We start from the raw sequence: 24,084 nt of genomic DNA on the forward strand, positions 1-24,084 counted from the left end.
GAAATGAAAGGATAAGTATTATATTATTATTTTCTTTCTTCCTATCACAACATCAAGCTATTTCTTAAATGAGTCCAATGTCCTGGCCTCCAACAACCTTCCTGATAACCCAAAGCAGTTGTTTATTTCACTTCTGTGTAAAGAAATGCTTCCAGAAATTCTCCTTTGCAACTCTTAACCTGTGCCCTTTTATTCTTGGTGCATCTGGAACTTCAGTTGTGAGTTTACTTTCTCTGTCACTAAACCTGGGTCGTCCTATCCTACTGTTTGGTGATTTAGACCCCAGTGAGTTTCCATTTTCGCCATAACACAAACGCAAAGAAATTCATCCCGAAATATCTCTTTAATGTCCATAAGAGGTTGGGAGGATGAACATAAGTCCGTGGCTGTTCATTCCTGGAGATTTGAGTTTTAAATGTGAGTTGAACCTTGTCACCACTCTGCAGGCTTTGACTGTTTTCCCCTGTGGTTGTAAAGCAATATCACCATGTCTAATCAAATCACTGCCCTGTTAACTATGCCACGTGCTGTTTCTTTCAATATCACTTTACACCACTTGGCAGCTTGAGATGGTTATCGTGGCAATTTAAACTGTAACATCAACTGATAATTTCAGCAAATAAATGTTTATACGTGAAGCTTACAAAATAATTTTAACAATAATCCTTCCATTTGATATTGAAACAATAACTTTGAAAAAAAGCACTTCGCAAAGTTTTTTTTCTGACCGAGTATTTGAGGGCGATGTGCACATCAAGATCCCACAGACAGTCCCAAAGTGAATGACTAATTTTTTAGTTCGGAATTATTGGCCAGGGCAGCGGGAGAAACTCCCTTCTCTTTTCCAATTGTGTCTTTAACATAATTCTTTAGCATGACCAGATCAAAAGATTAGTTGGATGAAGAAGGCTCTTCGGCCCATTTGATCTCATCCTTCCAGAACACTTTCCCTACTGTCTTCCCTTCATAGCACCAAGCTGTTTTTTAAATGAGTCCTACGTCCTGGCCTCACTCATCCTTCCTGGCAACCTGTAATTATAATAATAATAATATTCCTTGCATTTGATGTAGCGCTTTGCACGCCTTCTAGATGTCTCAAAGCACAGAATATACTGTAAAGTGAATTGACTGTATATTTGTGGGCGAAATGCAGCAGCCAATTGTGCACAGCAGTGTCCCACAAACAGTCGTGGATTGAAGTGACCAATTTATTATTGTTTTTTTTGAGGGATTATTATTAGGCGTGTGGAGTAAGGAAACTTGCGTAAGGTTTTGCCCTGTCAGGAATCGAACTCAGGTCTCTCACTTGCAAAGCAAGTGCTCTAGCCACTGAGCTCCAGGACTCCAGGGGTTACCTTGAACAAGCAGACGGGACCTCGGTTTAATGTCAAATCTGAAGAACAGTACCTCAGGGGGAAGCTTTTTCCAGTGATGGAAACAGATAGTGGAAGTTATGGTACAGGGAAAGTAGATGTGGAAAGCGCAGTTGATGAGGAAATGATCCGAGAAGGTCTTATCAAGGACATGAGTTATGACGAGAGCGAAGGGGTGGCCTCGGTTGGGAGTGGGGAGTTTATGTGTAGGGTGAAGAGGAGATAGGGCAGGAGAAGTGAAGGTGAAGTTTGAAATTGTCCATTATGAAGAAGCACTCGATATAAATAAAGGCAGAGGGTTGACAGGAGAACCTACAAACATTTAAGTAAAGTGAAGCACAAATACTACCAACTGAGCCAAGGTGATTCTGGTTCACTGTTAAATTTTAGATTGTAGGGTACCTTTTAACTAAACTATACGCTTCCTTTAATCAAAATGCCTGGTGACTGGCATCCTTGTGATCTCCTGGGTAATAATAAAAAAAGGTGATTCACTTCATAGATGTTGGTGGAACATTACTGTGTGCAAAACTGACTGCAGCGTTTGCATAGTCACTTTACAGTAAATCCCGTGAGGCGCTTAGAGACGCCATCTTGATCTAAAAGGTGCTACAACAAATATAAGGATTATTATAACCTATTGTCGGATTTTAAATTCTCGTCTGCTTTAGCTTGGCTTAAGAGTGTTCTGCATCAATGTTTCAGGCAAAAGGCTGCAAGCTGCAAATGTAATGTGCTCAGATGCTATCTGTTACTGAGAAGGCTATTACTTGTTAATTTAATGTTATTTGGAATATTTTTACATTGACGTGTGCTACGCTCCATTTACATTATTAAATATTGGGCTGATTTTCCATCCTGTTAGCGCTGAGATTATAAATATGTAAGTCGATATGTGATTTTATCAGTATGCTCAAATGGAAACTAGCTTACAGTAATTAATTCTACTTTACTCATGTCCTCTGCACCTTCTGCTCCACCATCAGTGGACGAAATTTCAGCCACTTTGCCCCCACTTTCTGGATTCACCCCAAATCTCTTTGCCTTATTTCCTTCCTCTTTGCTTTGCTTTCAAAACTCAAATACAAACCTACCTTTTTGACTCCACTTCAGGTTTAAGACTCTTTGACTATGCCTGTGGTAACCTCTCCCTCCCCCTTCTCCCTTGCGTCCCTTGAGATGTCTTCCCGACGTGAAAGGCCCTATACAGATGTGATTTGTTGTTGCTGTTGTTGTTGCTCAGCATCCAACCTCGCCACTTCGTAGCACTATCGCTGCGTGAAGGACATTATGTAAATGCAAGTTATTGTTTTTGCTTTGGCTCGTAGCGTAAAGTGTTTCGAGATGTTTACCCACTGGGAAATGTTCCTGGTATAAAAATATCTTTACTTCCATTTGATCTTTCCGTTGCTTTTGATGTCTGAACACATCAAATCTGTTATCAAGCGATAAAAAAATACAACAACAACTTGCATTTATATAACACCGTTCACATAGGATAATGTTTTGGAGCGTTTTAGAGATTGTGTTAGAGGCCAAACAAGGGAGGGGAAATGACCATAGGTGCAGTCAAAGAGTCAGATTTTTAGGCAGTATTTAAACTGAAAAAGGGGTGTGATAGAGGGATAGAGGGAGGGACCTCCAAAGGATCGGGTGTTGGGATATAGTTGCTGAAGGCTTGGCCTCTGATGGTGGGGCAGAGGAATAACAGCAGGCCTCATTTTGTTGAGTGGATAGAGCAAGCAGAGGAGTGCGGTAGGAGAAGATCACAGAGATAGAGAGGTCCAAGGGCGTGAAGGATTTAAAATTTGACCAATTTTGTTTGAACGATTGTTGGCGAGGAAACCAGGAGAAATTCTCTTCTTGCCTTCGAATAATGCCATGAGATCTTTAACATAGATCTGAACAAGCAGGTTTAATGTCTCATAGAATCGTAGCATCCTACAGCACAGGAGTCTATTCGGCCCATCGTGACTGTTCCAGCTGTTTGAAAGAACTAGCCAACTAGTCCCACACCCCCGCTCTTTCCCTATAGCCTTGCAATTGTTTTTCAAGTATATATTCAATTCCCCTTTGAAAGTTATGATTAAAACTGCTTCCACCACCCTTTCAGGAAGAACGGCACCTCCGATAATGCAGTGCTCCCCAGCATTGCTCTTTGGTGTCATTATGTAAGCTCAAAGTCTCAACATATTGGTGTGCACTCTACATTCCTCACACTCAAAATTCCTCATTTTTGGGAAGCATTTTTTCAAATGCTTCCAAATATTCCTCTAAATCTCACTTGGTTGTACGTCACGTTAGATACGTCTAAACCAAAGCACATCTTTTTTCAAAAAGACTTTTATATGACTTAGGGGCTGAAATGCATATGCTCATTTCCTGTTACAAAATATAACATAAAAACCTTAAGGTCACATTAGTGAAGGAGATCCAAACTCCGGACGGCAGAAAGGCTCCTGCAGCCAGAAGTCAAATCAGAAGAGAGATACAACTTGGGATAGTTTTATTTGCATTTATTCAGGGAGTTGTGTCAGTCAACGTTAACTGAAAACATTATTTTCCTAATGCTCTGCTGCAAGATAAACATGAAACCACATTGTCATGAATTATTTCCTCTCTCGTGGTGACACCAGTAAATTCAGGGCAGTCAGTTCCAACTATCACGTGAAATGCACCCATTTTAGCAGCAGAATACAATGGGTGGATTTAATAAAAGGCATCAAAGTAAATCAAGATGGGAAAGGGAGACCCTGGCAAGTTATGAAGCTTGAAATTCTACCTATTCGTAGCCTGTAAGACCATTGCCATTTGCAGAATTTAAGATCGCAGATAAATGTAGAAAATTCCTAAACTTAGTCTGACTTCAGAAACCGTTAGCCCTTGCATTTAACTCAGTGCCTTTCACCTCAGGAGAACATCTCGCACCCTTCAAAGGATTTACTGTAAAATGTAGTGATTGCATATTTTGAGGCAAACACGACAGCCAATTTGCACACACCAATATTGCCCAAACAGCCATGAAGTGAATGATCAATTTTACCTATGGGATTGTTGGCTAGAACACCAGGAGAAACTCCCTTTGCTTTTCAAGCAGAACCAGGGCATCTTTAAATTCCACTGGACAGACAGGACCTCGATTTAATGACTCATCTGAAGGATACTACCTCCTGCATTACATCGTCGTAGGTGCCTACTTAGCCAGGCTGATATCTGGGGCTATATCGAAGTCAAGGGATTATTAACTAATGTCTCATAATGTTGCCTTTTTGATTCCGATGTTCCTATATATGAAACAGAACGGTAGACATTCCAGCCGGGTCTAGACTTACTCTATATTTCGCCCACAAAAAAAACAGTCAATTCATTTTACATTATTTTCTGTGAAGCGCTTTGAGACGTCTAGAAGATGTGAAAAGCGCTTTATCCAATGCAAGGATTGTTATTATTATTATATATTTGGTGGACCGCCACCACTTGACTGATCAGCAAAATACTAACCTGAGGCTGTAGAGGTAATGGTCTAAAAATAGATATAAGACTACAAAGCCTAAACCATTCTGACAGCTAGAATTACATTTAAAACTTCTCTCCTGTAAAGTTTCAAAACAATGTTACGATTCAGTACTGAACAAGCTGGAGGAACCATTCTCCAGAGCTCAGAACAGATGTTAGTAATAATCATACTTGCAGAGACGAGATGTCTCCAAGCACTTCGCACAGGATTTTACTGTGAAGTGTAGCGACTGGGTATGTGTAGGTGAAAACGGCGGCCAATTTGCACCAAGCATTATCCTACAGGCAGCCATGAAATGAATGACCTATTTTCTGTTTCTCTCTGTTAAATGTTGGGCACAAACGACTGAAACCCTTGTGCGTCCCATAACAAATTTTCCTGCCATTGTTATGTTATTAGTCACCGTGAGTTAGGATACTCAGCTCACAGATTTAGCTGGGTAAACTCCAGCAGTACCCCAGTGCACACTCTGGGGTCCCCAAGCCTTGGCTCTTGCCAATCTGCGTCCAGAATGAAGTGAGCAGGTTGCGTCCCTCCAGGAAGCGACTCAACACTTCATTCCAGACAAATGGAAATTATAATGCATGTGTGAAACTTAGTAGTCTGTTTGGATACTCATAAGTAGTGATGGGCTTCCGTGTGCGTCAGTCTCCTAGCTGAACAAAAGTACACGATTGTGTTATTCAAAAACAACAACTTGCATTAATATAGCGCCCCTCACACAAGGTAGTGCCCCAGAGCACTTGAAGCTTTACAGCAACAGTTTGGGACAAGCTGTGAGGTTTTAGGCTCGTATTGGCCCATTTGAGTACAGAGTGCCTTGCCACGGAATGAGAAAGTAAAAAAATGTTTGATGAAGATATTTGATGCAAGGTACAAACGAAGCATTGATATGTCTCGTCTATGTTTATTCAATTAAGATTTAATTCTAATGCGGAATTCTTATTTGTTTATGTATCCCATTACTGCCAGTGGAAAATGTGTATTTTCATTTAGAGTGCTACATTCTAACTGTGTTTTGTCCCCTTATTTCACACTAGGGAGTAGATTTATGCAAGTTAATGGAAGCGGGACACTTTATATGTGAAGCTCTTAAGAGGACAACCAATTCAAAAGTGGCCGAGGCCTGTTACAAGACGTCATAGGTCAGACTAGAAACACAAGCATTTTATGCTACGAGCACTTTTAAGCCATATTGGTCGATGTTAAATGTTCATGCTAAACTCATTCTTGTACTGGGGATGCTTTGCGATAACATGTCACAGACCGTGTTTTGGTAGCTCATGTTTGCTGCATACCCTGTCTGCCCCTTAGTGCACAGCCAAGACCTGGACAGCAGAGCAAAGCTGAGCGTGTGAACCACCATTGTTAGCTGTCAGCACCTATCTACTATAACTCGTCCACCTTCCAGCAGCAGAGCCTGGTAGTAAACATCACAGTGCAACCACTGCAGACACTTTCTTGTGGACACCAATTACTCTTCATACAGATTTACCATTAGAATGAAGGACTATCAATTTCCCACTACATCCCATTGCTACCCGTGGATATGTACTTGCATCAATGGACATACACCCCATGTTTTGCTATTGCCTTTAGCACTGTGTCTTGTCCTGTGGCCTATAAAGATTAATGTGAATAGATTACTCCCAGTCTCGATGATGTTGCACACATAACAACATTTATTATGTTTATTGCTTGTTTATTTATTTCTGAGTCACCGTCCCTTTTTCATTTGAGCTTTTGGGTCCCACTTTCTTTAGGATTCATATGAAAAGACTCAATCCTGCACCTCCTACCTCCACCCCATGCTTGCGTGCACACACACACGCACGCCCGCACACACACACATGCAAACTCCTCTCTCTCCACCTGTTTTCAGCCACTGTGCCCAAAGCTTTGGAACTCTCTCTCTCTGCCTTGCCCCCACTTTCCCCTCTTTTGGATCACAATTAAAGACCTTCGTCTTCGACCATGCTTACGGTCATCTCCCTAGGCTTGGCGTCGGGCTCCATGGCTGTTAAGCATTCCGAAACGCTGTCCTGTGTCAAGGGTGCTATACAAATGCAAGTTGTTGTACTTTTATGGAACTTCTCATGTCGATGTTTTATCGAAAAGTGCTTCACAGAGATGGAGTGGAAGCCTGAGATATGGGAGTTAGGCAACCGAAAGCTCAAAGAGGTAGAGTTTTGAAGGGTTTTGAAAGTAGAAAGGCAAGTTCTGATTCTGAAAGATTTTGGGAGAGAGTTCCAGAGTGCGAGGGCGCAGTGAGCCAAGGCTTACATTGTCTGCTCAGCTCACACAACCCGTCATCCAGTGAAACCATACATGTGATAAGAGGAGAATAGCATAACTGTAGCAACAAGATTTACGTGGGCAGAGGGCAATCTCTATGTGCATGATGCCAAAGGTCGGTAAATTTACAAATTAGTGGAGATTTTAATACAAACAGTTGCATTATATTTCAAGTGCCAGTTAATGTGAGAAAATTAACCATTTTGCTTTTCTGTCAGTGATTTGCCTAAACTAATTCCTTGACAAGATTTTATGTGACCTTTTGTCTGCCTTCAAATAAAAGACCCCAACTTATCTCTGCTGCTTTATTGTCACTTTTTATTAGTTATATATTAAATGTGATCAACTCTGAAGTATCAGTGCATGTTAGATCACAGTAATAATAATAATAATTCTTGCATTTGATATAGCACCTTATCACAGCTTCGAGACGCAGAATATACTGTGGGCGAAATGTAGCAACCAGTTGTGTACAGCAGTGTCCGACAAACAATCGTGGATTGAGTAACCAATTTATTATTTTTTCAAGAAATTATTACCCCAAAAAAGCGATCCGCCAATCAACTAACAACCAGGTTCTTACTTACTGCTAGGTAAACAGAACTGTGCAGGGCAAGGAAACTTGCCCAACATTTCGTCCTGCTAGGAATCAAACCCAGGTCCAACCACTGAGCTGCAGGACTCCACGTACAAAATAAATGACATTTGTTTAGGCTAAAATAGTAATAATAATAATAATCCTTGCATTTGATATAGTGCTTTTCACAAATGATGGTGAAATCCACAGCTCATTCTTGGTCTGTAGAATTATAAGATCACAAGAGTGGTTTGGATGAAGAAGACTTTCCAGTCCCATTTCATCCAATCCTTTAAAGAATATTCTCCCGATTGTCTTTCCATCACAGCTTCAAACTGTTTATCAAATGAATCCAGACCCTTGCCACAACCACCCTTCATTTTAACCTTTTACAATCAATACTTATGCAACATGTTGCCCACAAAATATACAATTTACAGTATATTCTGTGAAGCGATTTGAGACGTCTCAACGACGTGGTAAGGCACTATGTCAAATTCAAGGTTTATTATTATGCTCTGGGTAAATAAATATTTCCTGGAAATGCCCCCAACTCTGAGGTACTGTTCACTTGTCATCTTGACATAAGGTGGTCAGTCCAATTCAGTTGGTGGCTCTCTCACCTTTGGATCAGCAGGTTGTGGGTTCAAGCCCCGCATTGGGACTTTGAGTTTATGCTCTAGACTGCAGTGATTGGGGGAGCACTGCAGAGTTGGGGGTGCCATCCTTTGGATGAGAGGTTAAACCAAGGTCCCATCTGCCTGTTCAGGTGGATGTTAAAGATCACATTGCGCTATTTGAAAAGAGAAGGGAGTTTCCCCCAGTGTCCTGGCAGACAATCCCTCAAATAAAATTGGTCATTGCTGTGTGCAACTGACTGACGCGTTTTGCCCACAAAATATGCAGTCAATCCACTCTACAGTATATCCTGTGAAGCGCTTTCACACATCTCAATGACGTGATAAGGCACTGTATCAAATGCAAGGATTATTATTATAAATACAGTCAACACAATCAGTGGGTTACACGTTGTTTATTCTGTCACTACACTTCACAGTTACTCCTGTGAAGCTCTTTGAGATGTCCACCTGGCGTGAAAGGCGCTACATCAAATGCAAAGATTATTTATAGATTGTCACTTTACCGAAATTACCTGTGAAACACTTTGAAATATATATATATATATATATTGGTGCTATGTCAAATGCAAGGGTTGTTATTATCTGAATGTACACCAACTGTGTTTGCTCATTTCACAGAGAGAACATTTAGGCCAATAACCATCAAAGCTGTGGCAGAATAAAGCATTAGACCCAGTTAGTTTCTCATCAAAGCTATCCATTCTTTGTTCTGATATGATCTGTTGGCAAGTAAAACACTCGCCATGCAGCTGTATTTGCCCACTATTATAGTGCAAATACCATGTCAGACTATTTAAGTGTGTGAAACAGGATTATTAGCCAGCAATGTCTTTGTGACTGACTGGCGTATACAGGATAAACTGAGTGCATTTTTTTACAACTCAGTTAGCAATTTATTTCAGCTGTTGCCAATCAGTGCTACAAAAAAAACCTCCATGAGCTTCGCAATGCTGTCCAACCCCATTATAACTCCTTTACACAAAATACCGACCTAACGCTTCACAGGAAAATCAAGTGAAATACTTTGAGATGAACTCCTGACGTGAATGACGCTGTGTCAAATATAAGGATTATTATTATTAATATTAAAGGTGAAAAGGTAAAGTTGTCAAAATTGTGACGAGATGATGGGACCTTAGGTTTTATAAGTAGGGGTATAGAATACAATAAACCTTACATTAGTGGTAGAATAGAATACAACAACAACAAAATTACATTTATAGAGCGCCTTTCACGTCAGCAGGATGTCCCAAGGTGCTGGTCGGTCAGGGATCAGAACCCGAGCGTGGGGGTGGGGTAGGGGTGAGGGAAGGCAGAAAGGTGGGAGGGCGACTGAAGGCAGATCGAAGAGGAGGGTCTTGAGACCGGCCTTGAAGGAGACTGTGGGATGGAGTTCCACAGTGTGGGGGCAGAGAAGCTGAAAGCCCGACCACCTCTGGTAGGGCGGATCGGGCTGGAAATATGGAGCAGGCTGAAGCCCACTGAACGGAGGGAGCGGGCAAGTTGGTAGGATGTCAGCAGATCAGAGAGGTAGGAGGGGGCAAGGCCATGGATGGCCTTGAAAATGAGGACAAGGATCTTGAATTCGATCCTCTGAGGGATGGGAAGCCAATGGAATCGGCGAGGGTGGGAGTGATGGGGTCACGGAGCCTGATGCGTGAGAGAACACGAGCTTAGGGTTTTGGATATCTGCAGTTTGTGAAAGGAAGAGTTGGGGAGGCCAATGAGGAGGGAGTTTCCATAATCGAGCCTTGATGTGATGAATGTGTGGGTGAGGGTTTCAGCAGCCTGAGGCAGTGGTGGAGTCTGGCAATGTTGCGGAAGTGGTGGTAGGTAGTGCCGGTCATGGCGGGGATGTGGGGGAGAAAGGATAGTTCAGGGTCAAACAAGACACCCAGGTTCCTGACTCGCTTAGTGAGGTTGAGTGTGTAACAACAAAAACAACAAGATTACATTTGTATAGCACCTTTCACGTCGGGAGGACATCCCAAGGCGCTGAAATACTACCATGGATGCTGATGCTGCCAGGGCCCGAGGTGCAGAGGTGCTGGAACGAGCCAATCAGGAGGGCCTCAGTCTTGCTGACATTCAGTTGGAGAAAGTTGTCCCTCGTCCAGGACTTGATGTCGGACAGGCAGTCGGTCAGAACACCAGTAGTCCTGGAGTTGAGGGTGGAGTCAGTGAGATAGAATTGGGTGTTATCCGCATCCATGTGGAAATTTACCCCATGTCCGTGGATGATGTCACCACGGGGGAGCATGTAAAGGGTGAAGGGGAGGGGACCGAGGACAGAGCCCTGAGAAACACTGCATGGGACAGCGGTTACAAAACCAAAGAGGTGATGCTTAAATCACTATTTAGATCATAGTTAGAGTGTTGTATCCAGTTTGTTTATTCCACTTTAGAAAGGACTTCAGGGCCACAGAAAGGGTACAGAAGAGATCATTCAGATTATATTAGGGTTTGACTTATATAGAGATATATTCGCTCCAGATCCCCCGCTCAAATTCCACTCCCACTCCCACTCAAACTCCATTCAAACTCCCAATGAAATTCCACTTTAGATCCCACTGTCAAACTGCACTCCAGCTCCTCATCTCACATTTGGCCTTGCGTCTTAAAGTAATTTTGTGGAGGATCTTTGTAAATAAAACTGGGTACGCCTTTGGCAAATATGCTACATGTGCATCAGATTAGATGTTGCACCATATTGTGCACAGTTTGTTCCTACGAGCCAATGCTGTAGACAACTTTCGCACACATATTTTTCTCATATGTGTGTCCATCCTGCATATTATTACATAATGCAATCCGTGTGCCCGTTTTAGTAATGGTCAGTTCACGAAATTGCTGTAACTCGAAACTGCAAATGGTATTATTTTTATATCCCTTCTGCACGGACCTCATGATCAGTTAAGTTCAGATCCCCAATATCATTATCAAGTGGTCATATAGTTCTGGTCACTGCGACATAAGAGGGCTGAACCCATTCCCTGGAGGTAGTCCACAGGAGAGTAACAAGGATGATTCCTAGTGTTAGAAGAATGAGCTATATGACCTGCGCCATTAGAAAAGTACGGCCACACCTTCACCGTGAAATACACCGCAAACACCTTCCTCTGCTACAAACCCGCTATAAATGTAGTTTCCGGCCCGAGGGCCACCCGGCTGTTTACCTGATGTCACTGTGGGTGGGGCGACTCCGGACACACGTGTGGTGCGCCGTAAGCAGCAAATGGGCTTCACACTGTTGTGAATGTCTGTGTGTCTCTCTCTCTGTTTGTGAGTGTCTGTGTGAGTTTGTCTGTGTTTCCCTCTCCTCGGTGTGTTTGTGGGTGTGTGTGTCTCTCTGTGTTTGTGAGTGTCTCTATGTGAGTGTGTGTCTCTCTCTGAAAAGGTGTGTGTCTCTGAGTGTGTGTGTGCATGTGTGCGTATCTCTCTCTGTGTCTGTGAGTGTGCTGGGTCCTGACAGCTCCTGTAGCTTTGCTGGTGTTCCCCCCACCCCAGGACAAAAAAAGGCCACCCAGTTTTTGTTAAAGAAGCAATTTATATTTTTGCAACAATCTAATATAATAATAATCCTTGCATTTGATAAAGCCCCTCATCACGTCTTGGAGACGTCTCAAAGCGCTTCACAGAATATACTACAAAGTGAATTGACTGTATACATGTGTTATTTTCTTTAATTTTTATCAATAAAGTGAAAAACTTTAGGTGGGCTATAAAATGTACCTAAATAACATGAATCAATTCACTGCCAATTCCTACAAAATTTGCCAAACGTTTCCCCGCAACCCCCCACAAAATTTGCAAACCTCACCGTAATTTTTGGTAAATATTCTGCACTTTTCTATTGGCCCAGGTTATGAGCAACAATTAGAGAAGCTGGGGCTTTTTAGCCTTGAAAGGAGATTATAACTGAATAAACTTTATGAAGGGTTTTGAGATGTTTCAATGACATGATAAGATACATTGTTAAATGTGATGATTATTATGATGATGTTAACTGACTGGATCTTATAGAAGTGTACAAAATGTTATATAGAATTGAAAAGGCAAATTCAGAATAATACTTCAGAATGCACTAAGACAGTAGGTTTAGAGTTGCAAAGGGGAATTTCAGGACAGACACCAGGATGTATCTCTTTACCCAGAGGGTTATTAGTAACTGGAACAGGTTGCCAGGAAGGGTGGATGGTAGAATGGGTGTTCTTGAAGCATGAGATCAGATGGGCCAAAGGGCCTTCATCATCTGAACTGATCTTGTGATGATAATTGCATTGACATGTTGATCATATCACACCACTTAACCGGTCTCGTCAATCAGTCGGGTTGATAGAAATTTAAGCAGAAGTGGAATGAACGTGTGGTTTACCCTCCAGACTCTCACTGTCTCAGTCTCTGAGTCTGTGCTGACGCTCAGCTGCATCGCAATGAACCGCTAGTGCGCTGCATAATCCCAGCAACAGAAGCTCCTTGGCCTATTGGGGGTCAGTAATATGACCAGTGACCATCCAAGTGGTGTAATTCTGGATTTCAGAGCTACAAGGGCACCTTGCGCCTGCCTTGCTTTCCTCACCAGTTCTCATTTCTAACAGAGCATCTGAACTGTTTGGTTTGACGATGTCAGCTGACTGCAAATGGCAGATGTACGTCAGACTGAGCACAGAATCCAGGCTGATGTGCTTACACAGGAGAGTATCTCTTTCGCAAGTTTTTCATCCTGGGAACAATAAAACCATTTTTGCCATACTTCCACAGTTCAGTGCTGCAGTACATCTATTTATACTTCACACGTGTATAATGCTTTTATTAGCACAAGTAATTGACACACTAAATTAGGAAGGTAAACAATGCCTTTCTCTATGGATGACTCAGTGAATACATACAACACCATATGGTTCCACTGAGGCAGATAGATCAGGAAGGTACTCAGTTCAATCCCTGCTCTATGCTGATTTAACAGATCTGTGGGATGGGAGCAATGAGGACACATCAACTGTCTCAAGTCCTGAGCCAACCAGGGCAAAAAATTTTAGCCAGTTCTGACTGCAAACTACTATCCAGTGACCTCTACTGTGTATGCAATGAGAATAGATGTGATGGCTCTAACACTTGAATAGAAGGCAGTGCCTGGCTCGCACATGAAGATTGTAATATAATATAATCCTTGATTTTGATATAGTGTCTTATCTCATCATCAAGTCGTTTCCAAGCGTTTCACAGATATACTGTAAAGTGGTGTGAAACTGTGCATTCTGTGGGCAAACACGGCAGCCAATTTGTGCACAGCAAATAGCCATGGAGTTAGTCACCAATCTATAATTGGAGGATTACCGGCTAGAACACAAAAGAAACTCCCTCTCTTCTCAAATAGTGCCAATGGGAAGGAACCTTTAACGTCCATCTGGACAGGCAGATGGGATCTCGGTTTAACGTTTCATCTGAAAGACAATACTACAGCACACCACCAGCACTGCATTGAAGTGTCAGCCTAGACTGTGAATTCCAAGTCATGACGTGGGGCTTGAACACACAACCTTCTGACTCAGAGTTAAGAATGGTACCAACTAAGCCAGGCTGACCCACCTGTGATTGAGCCCTTGGATGAAGTATCGAATATGGAAAGTATCCATCAGTAAAGTACTTCATAATGGTGATCTTCACTAGCCAAGGGTCTAAAGAATACGAATTGTCTCTCCGCCCTGTCCACCCCACCTTCAGGAATTCCATCCTGTCTCACCACCCCATTGTTCAAGACCCAACTAAAGATATACCTCATCGACCGCACTTCTAGTCATCTTTCCCTCCGCTTCATAATTGATTTAGCACATTGATGTGTGCAAATTGGCTGCCGCATTCACCTACGACAGTACACAGTCACTGTACTTTACAACATATCCTCTGAAGTGTTTTACAATGTGCTTCCTGACATAAAAGCCACTACAGGTACATCAAATGCAAGGATTAGTATTATTATGCATTTTTATTCAGTGCAGAAACAGATCCCAGTGAAATCTGACATGAAAATCGGACACTGTGACCCTCACATTTCCCTCTGTGTCACTGTTGCTGGGGTGAAACTGACTCAGAGTAACTGAATTCTAATCCTTTATTTACACACAATCTCCGAGTCTCGGTTGAAATGAGTTCAAGGATGCATTGTTTCTGAAACTGAAAATGTCATCAAGAAGCTGATCCCCAGTGTTAAACAGAATGAGCTAAGGAAGAACCAGATTAATTAGCATTTTTTGTTGCCTCAAAAAGAAATGTGTCCAATAGAACCTTCAATAAGATACTAAATGGGTTAAAGAAAGCAAACCCCAGAATAATACTTTCAGAAATGACAAGGCAGCAGAATAATAGGTAATCCATTCAAAGTTGTGATGGGTACATTTAGGACAGAGATCGGGAAGTATTTATTTTCCAAGAAGATCAATCGACAGCTCAAAGAGGTTATCAGGAAGGGTAGTAGAGGCCAGGGCACTAGATTGCTTTAGGAACATCTTGACACTCAATTTATGCTGCGCTGATATTCTGGAAGATCACATTACTTGGGCCAAATGGCCTTCTTCATCCAAGCTTTTCTTGTGAGGTTTGTCCGATGATAGAAGGCGACGCAGATTCAAAGGACTGCCCACGAACTTGTAAGGGAATAATTTCTATTGTTATTAAAACAAAATAGTTTTAATTCCTCATAATGATTCCTTTTTTTTGTTCAGCTGGGTGTCAGGCACATGCAGAAACCTATCACCAGGCTTAAGCATATCCAAACTAAATAGAGTTCCATGCATCCCACCCATTGGAATGGGTATGGACTCTCTCTCTGGAGGGATGCATTCGCCCACAAATATACAGACCATTCACTTCACAGTATATTTTGTAAAGCGCTTTGAGACATCTAGAAGACATGAAAAACTCTATCAAATACAAGGATTATTATTATTATGCATTCTTATTATCTAATCCTTGAGAGTAGTCAGAGCAGGTTGGCAAGACCTAAGGCTTGGGGACTCCAAAGTGCACATTGGGCCACTGCTGGAGTCTAACCAGTTAACATAGCTTGCCATTGATAATACTGTCTGGCAAACTTTCCTGCTGCTTTTCCAGCCAGGACCATCCGACATTAGGGCTTTGCTTTGTAGGGGTAACAGGAGCTGAGTGAACTGGTCTGCTCTTCCAAGTCCTGCCGATGAGCCAGCCTGGCTGGCTGTTATCAGCAGTGACTGGGGTACTGAGGACCAGCCTGGCTCAGGAGCTGGATTACCAATAGCGCTACAGAGCATGGGCTCGATTCCGACACTCTGTTGCCAAACAAGTCACCTTGGAGCCAATTCAGCTCCAAGGAGACCCCGCAATCGGGATGATTCCCCCATTTATAGTATATCTCCTTAAGATGGATAATGTATATCAGCACTGGGGAAAACTATACATTCGCAGCCAACACTTAACGCCTCATCTGAAAGCCTTTTTTCAGTGACTTAGGATGTCCTCCTGAATTGAAAGGCTATATAGGCAAATCCAATCAAATTTACAATTATATGGTGCGTTTCATGTCGGAAGGACGTCACAAGGTGCTCAACAATGCTTGACGGGCACACAAGTTGGAGGTGTGAACCACAGGTGTCTGGTCAAGACTTAATGCACGGGTTGTATTAATCAGGTCAAACAGAAAGCAATGCTTCACATGGCAATATGGACAAATAAAATCATAGAATTTTGCAGCATAGTAAAGGGTGGAGGGCATTCTGTGCATCATGCATGTCCTGGTTGTAGAACTATACATTTAGTCCTTCTCCCCTGTCTCCTCCTCCCCTTTTATATTTTCCCTTTTTAAATAATTGCTTTTTTGAATGCCCTTTTAACATAACATTCTACAATTTTAAACTATTTTAACGTATTTTTTAATTCCGAAACTCTGGAACACTCTCTCAATCCTTTGGCCTTGACCCCTCCTTCCCCATCTTCCTACCACTGTCAAGTGCTCTGAGACGCTATCCTGCATGAGGGACGCTTTATAAGTGCAAGTTGTTGTTGTTAACAGCTCTCATTTATTGTGCCTCACCCAGCATTTGTGGTGGAGCATTTCGTGTCCTACCAATCTTCTGGGTAAAAAAAACAGTCCAAATGAATCTCGTCCATTTTTCAGGGAGAGATGTGAGATTTAAGAAGTTTTCTGGAGGGTCTCCTGACTTTGTGGGAGTACTCACGGCCTCCGTTGTGCAAAGTAATTGTTATGCAAAATGTCCTGATTTACATTATTTTACCACTTATACATTCAAATAAATGAACAAAATGTAAATGGCTTGAACCAGCTGGTATAAGTTACTTACATTCCGCTCATTAATGTACCCATCACAACCCAGAACAAATTACCTATTATCCTGCCACCTTGACATATCTGAAAGTATTATTCTGGGGTTTGCTTTCTTTATCCCGTTTGGTATCTTATTGAAGGTAAAGACATTGGAGCTGTCTCTTTTTGAGGCAAAAAAAAAAGCCTTACCTAATCTGGTTCTTCCTTAGTTCATCCTTCGTAACGTGGAGGGATCAGCCTTTCGATGACATTTGCAAGTTCAAAAACATTGCATCCTTGAATTCATTTCAAACGGGATTCGGAGATTTGGTGTAAATATAGGATTAGGATTCAGAAGCACTGAATCTGTTTCACCCCAGCAACAGTGACACAGAGGGAAATGTGAGGGTCACAGTGTCCAGGCTCTATGTTAGGTTTCACCGGGATATGTTTCTGCACTGAACAAAAATCTATAGTAATAATAATAATCCTTGCATTTGATATAGCGACTTTGCATGTTGGGAAGCACGTGTTAAAGCACTTCACAAGATATATTGTAAATTATATTGTGTAGTTTTGTAGGCGAACGCGTCAGTTAATTTTGCGCACAGTAATCGCTCACATCTAACTATGAAGTGAATGATGGACTTTATTTGGGGAATTGTTGGCCAGGACACTGGGAAAAACTCCCAAATCTTTTCAAATAGTGCCATGGGCTCTTGAACGTCCACTTGAACCGGCAGATGGGACCTCAGTTTCATGCTTCATCCGAAGGATGGCACCTATGACAATACAACACACACCCAGCCTTGGATTGGAGTGTCACCTTAGACTATGCAAATCCAAGTCTTGACGTGGAACTTGAACCCACAACCTTCTGGCTCAGGGGCAAGAGTATTACCAACTAAGCCAGTCTGACGCAAAAATAGTCAATGTGCTTCAAAGTACTTGGGAGACCATTTGGCACGACAGTGTGCTATAAAAATGCAAGTTCTTTCTTCCTTTCTAGTTCACTGGATAAAAAATAATCGACGAATCAATGCCAGAATATATAAACAGGATCTTTATTGTCCTTTCCCCATTATTCAAGAGACCACTTTTGCTGCTGTGAAAGCTATGAAAACATTATATTACTTTCTTGTGAATTATTTGGAACATGTCAATGCTAAGAATGAATTGTTGGAAGACTGAGGCAGAATGGGGTCAGCTAGCACCCAGACAACCTTTAACAGATGTTACTAGGAGTCCAGTAATGCACAGAGCACTATCACATGCTGACCTTACAATTGCACCACCACCAACAACATGCTTTTATATGGCACCTTTCATGCAGATAGCATCTTGGAGCACTTAACAATGGCATAGTTTGATGCCAAGTTATGAAGAAAAGGGAGATGACCACAGGCAAAGTCATTGAGACATCTCAAAGCACTTTAGAGAATATACTGTAAAGTGGAGTGACTGTATATTCTGTGGGAGAAATGTAGCAGCCAATTGTGCGCAGCAGGGTCCCACTATCAGTCATGGATTGAATGACGAAATTATCATTTTTTTGAAGGGATTATTAGCCCCAGAAAGTGATCCGCCAATCGACTAACAAGTGGATTCCTCCTTGCTGCAAGGTAAACAGGCGTGTGGATTAAGGAAGCTTGCCTAAGCTTTCACCCCACATGGGAATCAAATCCAGGTCCTCCCACATGCGAGACAAGTGCTTTAACCACTACGCTACAGGACGCTACATGGTTAGATTTCAGCAGTTACCGCAGTGCACCCTCCGGGCTCCCCAAGCCTTATTAACAATAATAATCCTTGCATTTGATATAGCACTTTATCACATCGTCGAGATGCCTTAAAGTACTTCACACAATATACTGTAGGGTGCTGGAATACCGCCAGACAGAAATATCAATGCAACCTATGTGGTTTTAGCTGCTTAGACTCAAGCAGTTACCACAACGCACACTCTGGGGTCTCCAAGCGTTGGCTCTTGCCAACCTGCGCCTAATTCTTTCCGGAATTGGGTAAGCAGGGTGCAGTCACTGTGTATTTTGCGGTCAAAACACAAATAAATAACAAGAATATTACATCTCACCATCAGAGAGTAATATTGGAATCAAGCCAGCCCTCTGTGATAGTCTTGGTAGTCTGGTTCCTGAGCCAGACGGGTCCATATTATTCCAGGGCACTTCTGATGACAGCACTGCACATCCTGGCTCTTCTGCAGTACCTGGATAGGCAGACCAGTCACTGTGGGCAGGGAGTCATCCCACTCAGCCGCTATTAACTCTGCAGGCCAAAGTCCTCACGAGTAGGGTGCTGGAATACTGCCAGACAGAAATATCAGTGCAACCTATGTGGTTTTAGCTGCTTAGACTCAAGCAGTTACCACAAAGCAGACTCTGGGGTCTCCAAGCGTTGGCTCTTGCCAACCTGCGCCTAATTCTTTCCGGAATTGGGTAAGCAGGATGCATCCCTCCAGGGAGAGAGAGTGTGTGCATTCTATTAGAATAAATATCTTGGGAAACCAGAGAGCTGTCCTCAATATTTCTGAGTTGAAAGTGCAGCGATTTGTAATGGAAACCCTGAATAAGAAATCCCATTAAAATCCGGGCTGACTAGTGGGAACTCCAGAGCGGTATCTCCATGAGTCATAATGATAAATCTCCGGTAATCAAAAGCCAACACCCCATTTGCACAAATTGGATTCCTTATTAGTGAGAAACGATTAGACAATCTGGGGATCTTCAATCTCGAAAGGAAATGACTCAGAATTTTTTTAAGGTGGTTTATAAAATGTTAAATGGGATTCAAAACGTAAATCCAGAACCATCCAACATAATGCACCAAAACATAACAACAAGCGAATACGGGTTTAGAGATGCAAAGGGTAAGTTCAGGCCAGAAATGAGGAAGCTTTTCTTTGCTCAATGGAAGAAGCTGCCAGGAAGGGTGGTTGAGGCCAAGACACTGGACTTATTTACAGCACAGTTTGTTATTGGGATGGGAGGATGGCAGCGTACATATGCAATGATATCAGACGGGTCGAAGGGCCTTTTCATCCGAACTAATCTTGCGATTTTGTGAGTCCGTTTAGAAATCACATTATTGTCAACCGCTATTATTAAGTACATTTAAACCCATGCTGGCTAGAATAATAAGGGGGAATCCAGTCCAGCAAGCTGGAATTTCCAGCTCTAATTATCGGTATTTACCAATATAATTCAAAAAAAATTATTCAAAAAATGTTGTTTTCAGGCCTGGTCCAGCTAGGTTCAAATTCCATACACCAGGCATCTGGTAACGATAATAATAATAATAAGCTCCCGAGGGATACAGTGGAAGTTATTGTTATTTGTTTCAAGACTAATTAGATAGATTTCTGCTAGGAAATAATATCTCGGGATACAGTATATAGTTTGAGACACAACATGTCAAACGACTGGAAAGAAGGACCTTCGTCTTCTTTCTTCTAGCAAATTCTTAAGTTCTTAATAATAACAATAATATATTTACAGAACATATTGTAAAGTGGATTGACTGTGTATAGTGTGGGCAAAACAAGGGTAAGCCAGGGGTTTACTGTAATATATTTCCCATTTAGTATCATAATATAATAATAATCCTTATATTTGTTATAGTCTCAAAGTGCCTCACAGGATCTTTGATTGGAAAGTGCAGTGACTGTGTATTTTGTAGCTTCAAGTGTAATGAAAGGTCATTTACAAACTGGAGCGGAAAGGAATTAAAGGGGCTCTCATATTGCGTCAATGTTTTGTTGCACTTGGCAAATCGGGCTGAGCCACATTGGAAACAAACACGAATAAACAGAGAATTTGTTGGCCCGTTTTTGCGTTGCTCTGTTGACTTTGTTACAAGTATTCATTTAAAACCATTCAACAATGATTATTGAGCTGCTATCAGGCATTTTAATCTGCCTTCACTGGGAAAAAAACCCTTGTGGATAATGGAGACGTGATCAGTCACCATGACAACACATCACTTTCGCTGCGATTACCTTCACACTGAAGCTGTTAGACATCTGATACGAAAATAATGCTTCTTTCAAACGCAGCGCAAATTGCCTTCCTATCTGTGGAAATTGATTAAATGTCAACACTCCCATCCGTTCCATACAAAATACACAGTCACTACACTATACAGTAAATCTTGTGAAGTGCAGACAGTCTTGACTGCACCTTTGACAATGCAGCACACCCCCAGCAGTATATTGGAGACTAGTTGGGTTCCAAGTCCCGATGTGGGGCTTGAACCAATAAACCGTCTGAATCAATGGCGAGAGTGTTACCAACCCAGTCAGGTTGAATACTGAGCAATGTTGCGCCAATTGGAATCAAACCAACCCTTAAGCATTCCCAGAGCACACTGGCTGTTCTTGTTGAGATCGCAGTCTAAACAAAGGAAACAAGCAAACCCATGGAGATATGAGCCATAAACTTCTGTACATTGTACCAACAGACATTTCAGGTCACACAGTGTATCATTTCTGGATACCAATCAATGCAAACTAACTCTCAGCCAAGTCAATATTATACAAGCAGCCCTGATATCCTTCAAATTATTGTGTCTTTGCTTGAACTGTCCAATCTTTGGATTGGTTTGAAATTAAGACTATTGGGTGATAATCCTGCTCATGTCATCCTCAGTCAGTAGCACTCTCAGCTCTTGAGTCAGAAGGTTGTGGGTTCAAGCCCCACTTCAGGACTTCGAACTCACAGTCTAGTCTAACACTTCAGTGCAGTTTGTGAAGTGCTTTGAAACATTTCAACAATGTGATAAGATGCTATATCAAATGAAAGGATTATTATTATTATATTCACTTTGTGTTTGGGCAAGAAATTGGCTGCCAACGTTGCCTCTACACTTCACAGTACATCCTTTGAAGTGCTTTGAGACAGTCTCACAATGTGAAAGATGTTATATCAGGTGCAAGGCTTGTTATATATTCCCAGAATAGCCCTGAACCATCCTTCCTTTTAGTGAAAAAAAGAGTAACAATCAAACAATCTCTGTCACATCACAGCTCACCACTGACAAAACCAAAATGTATTTGCAACATCACAAAGAGTGTATTAGTTACTTTAAAGTGTTTTATTCAAATTACTTAGTCGTCGAAAAAAGTTGCTTCAACATCAATACCACATTGAACATTTACAAGTAAGTACAACAGTGAAACAGCTACAGTTACTGAATGTTTTATATATTATGTATTTATATATATGAAGGCATTCGCTTGAAATCAATGCAAATTTCTTGAATGAGCTACGCCTGTGGCACTGAAAATCTTTACAGCAAGATAAAACATCTCCCGCACACAAGCTGTGCGGACTCGCAATGCGATATGAGTAGTACATCTTTCACCAGAGGACTGTCAGTGGAAGCTGAGGCTTCTATCAAGGACTTTTCTACTCCCTACGACATTCCCAGAACTTGAGAAATCTGCCACATAAAGATTAGCAGTCACAGTCTTTCGGAGTCTGTTGAGATTTCTGGCACACTCTGAAAAGAAAACAAAACCACAACTATGTTAAAATATTAACCAGAAGGACCCAGAAATTCTACCTAACCTTAGACTGTAAGACCGATTTTTGGGGGGCGGCAGGAAAAGAAATTGTAACTGTTTTCCAATAAATTCAGAGCCTGAAGAGTTTGATAAATTGTTCAATTCAGCCATAACTTTGAAGGGTGTTTTTCTGTGGGTTTCTTGGTAACGGCTTCAGAATGAAAGCTGTATTTAAGAATCTGCCTAAGTCTAGATGCTTTGAAATGCTAGACCCAGGTGGAATTCTTTCCTGTTTTGTCTTTAAAATTTAAGACTCGATCTTAAATTCTAAGGAAAAACGGTCTGACAGGCTGGGAGCAGGAGAAATTTCAGGCATCTGCTCACTTCCCTGTAATGTCATAGGAGGTTTATAGCCTAAAAGGAGGTCATTTCATCCCATTTTGTCTGTGCTGGTGATTCAAAGAGGTTGCATAACTAACCTTTAGATTTAAGGGCACAATCCCAGGACTTGGGCACTCTCACAGACCCATCATAAAGCAACGAAAGCACATGCTGATATTTTTAACAATACATGTGCTGTACATATGCTTGGAAGTGAAATTCACAAATGTCCAACTATGCAGACATAATCGTTTTTTTGATTTAGCTGAACACAGGGCACCTTAACCTCTTTTGTTCCCATCCTCTGCACTAAATTGTCCACATTTGTTTCAACTCGCCGGTTGTCTGGCTTTTTGGTAGCAATTTGGATTGTGTGAGGCCTGGACAGCTGGGTCAGATGCACATCTGGGAATCTATTCCAGGGTTCGTTCATGGTACAGAATGAACTCTCACACGAATAGCTGCACGCAGCACACTAAGGCACTTTCCAGCTATTTTTCAGGAGAATGGTGGTGAACAACTTCCAGAAGACCACGTATATAATAACATACCCCTCGCATTTGATATAACGTACTGTTATAACATTNAAAAAAAACTACAGTGGAAATTGCTGCTGATGTGTAGTGATTGTGCATTTTGTAGGCAATCGTGGCAACCATGTTGTGCACGGCAAGGCCCACTTCACTCAGCAGACCCAGGCCTGCTGCACATCCCACCCCCTCTTCTCAGTGCCAACATCAGTGGCTGTGCCCCCAGTCACTACATCCTTAGTCTGGAACTCCCTGCTTTGATTTGCGGGACACTGCTGTGCGCAATTGTCTGCTGCGTTTCGCCCACAAAATGTACAGTTAATTCGCTTTACAGTATATTTCTTGAGGCGCTTTGAGACATCTCAAAGACGTGATAAGCTGCTGTATCAAATGCAAGGATTATTATTATTATTATACATTACACCAGGGAGTATTTTGGGGATGGTGTATTTTATGCCAAGAAACACTTTAAAGCAGGCTGATAAATGCAAGCTTTACTGAATAGCTCTATAGTTCTCTGAGAGCCAGGACATGAGAGCCAGAGCATTCCGTGAACTAACAATCATCTGGATNAAAAAACACTCCAAGTGAATCTCTTCCATTTTCCAGGGAGAGATGAGAGATTTAAGGAGGCCTCTGGAGGGTCTACTAGTTTTCAGGGAGGACTGCCGGTCTCAGGCTGTGCAAAGTATTTGCTGAACAAAAACACCCTGATTTACATTCTGGGGTTAGAGATGATTCTGGATGTTGGGTGGGGAGGACAGAGGAGGTAAATGTGTTGAATGTGAGGAGAAACAGCCATTCAGCAACTTCAATGGCAAGACATGCACAAGTCACACTTTTTGCAATGCTAATTATCGCCGGTGATAATGAGCATATCATATATTGTATTACCACTCCCACGATAATTATATTAACAGCAACACCAGGTCAGATCCAGAGAGGTGCCTGAT

General features: G+C 41.9%; 2 protein-coding genes across 2 annotated transcripts in view; one reads left to right on the top strand and one right to left on the bottom strand.

The window, feature by feature from the left end:
* Positions 1–6,446, top strand: part of hmgcll1 (3-hydroxymethyl-3-methylglutaryl-CoA lyase-like 1) — a 54,581-nt gene extending 48,135 nt beyond the window's left edge. Inside the window, exon 9 of the mRNA XM_007894065.2 lies at positions 5,931–6,446. Within this exon, the coding sequence (XP_007892256.2) occupies positions 5,931–6,035 (105 nt within the window). The 3' untranslated portion in view covers positions 6,036–6,446. The remainder of the gene's footprint in view (positions 1–5,930) is intronic.
* Positions 6,447–22,088: 15,642 nt separating this feature from the next.
* The window catches only part of gfral (GDNF family receptor alpha like), a 41,076-nt gene continuing 39,080 nt past the window's right edge, over positions 22,089–24,084 (bottom strand). The window contains exon 11 of the mRNA XM_042332757.1: positions 22,089–22,216. Within this exon, the coding sequence (XP_042188691.1) occupies positions 22,089–22,216 (128 nt within the window). The remainder of the gene's footprint in view (positions 22,217–24,084) is intronic.

This window comes from Callorhinchus milii, unplaced genomic scaffold (genome assembly GCF_018977255.1).
Source record: "Callorhinchus milii isolate IMCB2004 unplaced genomic scaffold, IMCB_Cmil_1.0 Scaffold3, whole genome shotgun sequence".
In the NCBI taxonomy this organism is placed as follows: Eukaryota; Metazoa; Chordata; class Chondrichthyes; order Chimaeriformes; family Callorhinchidae; genus Callorhinchus; species Callorhinchus milii.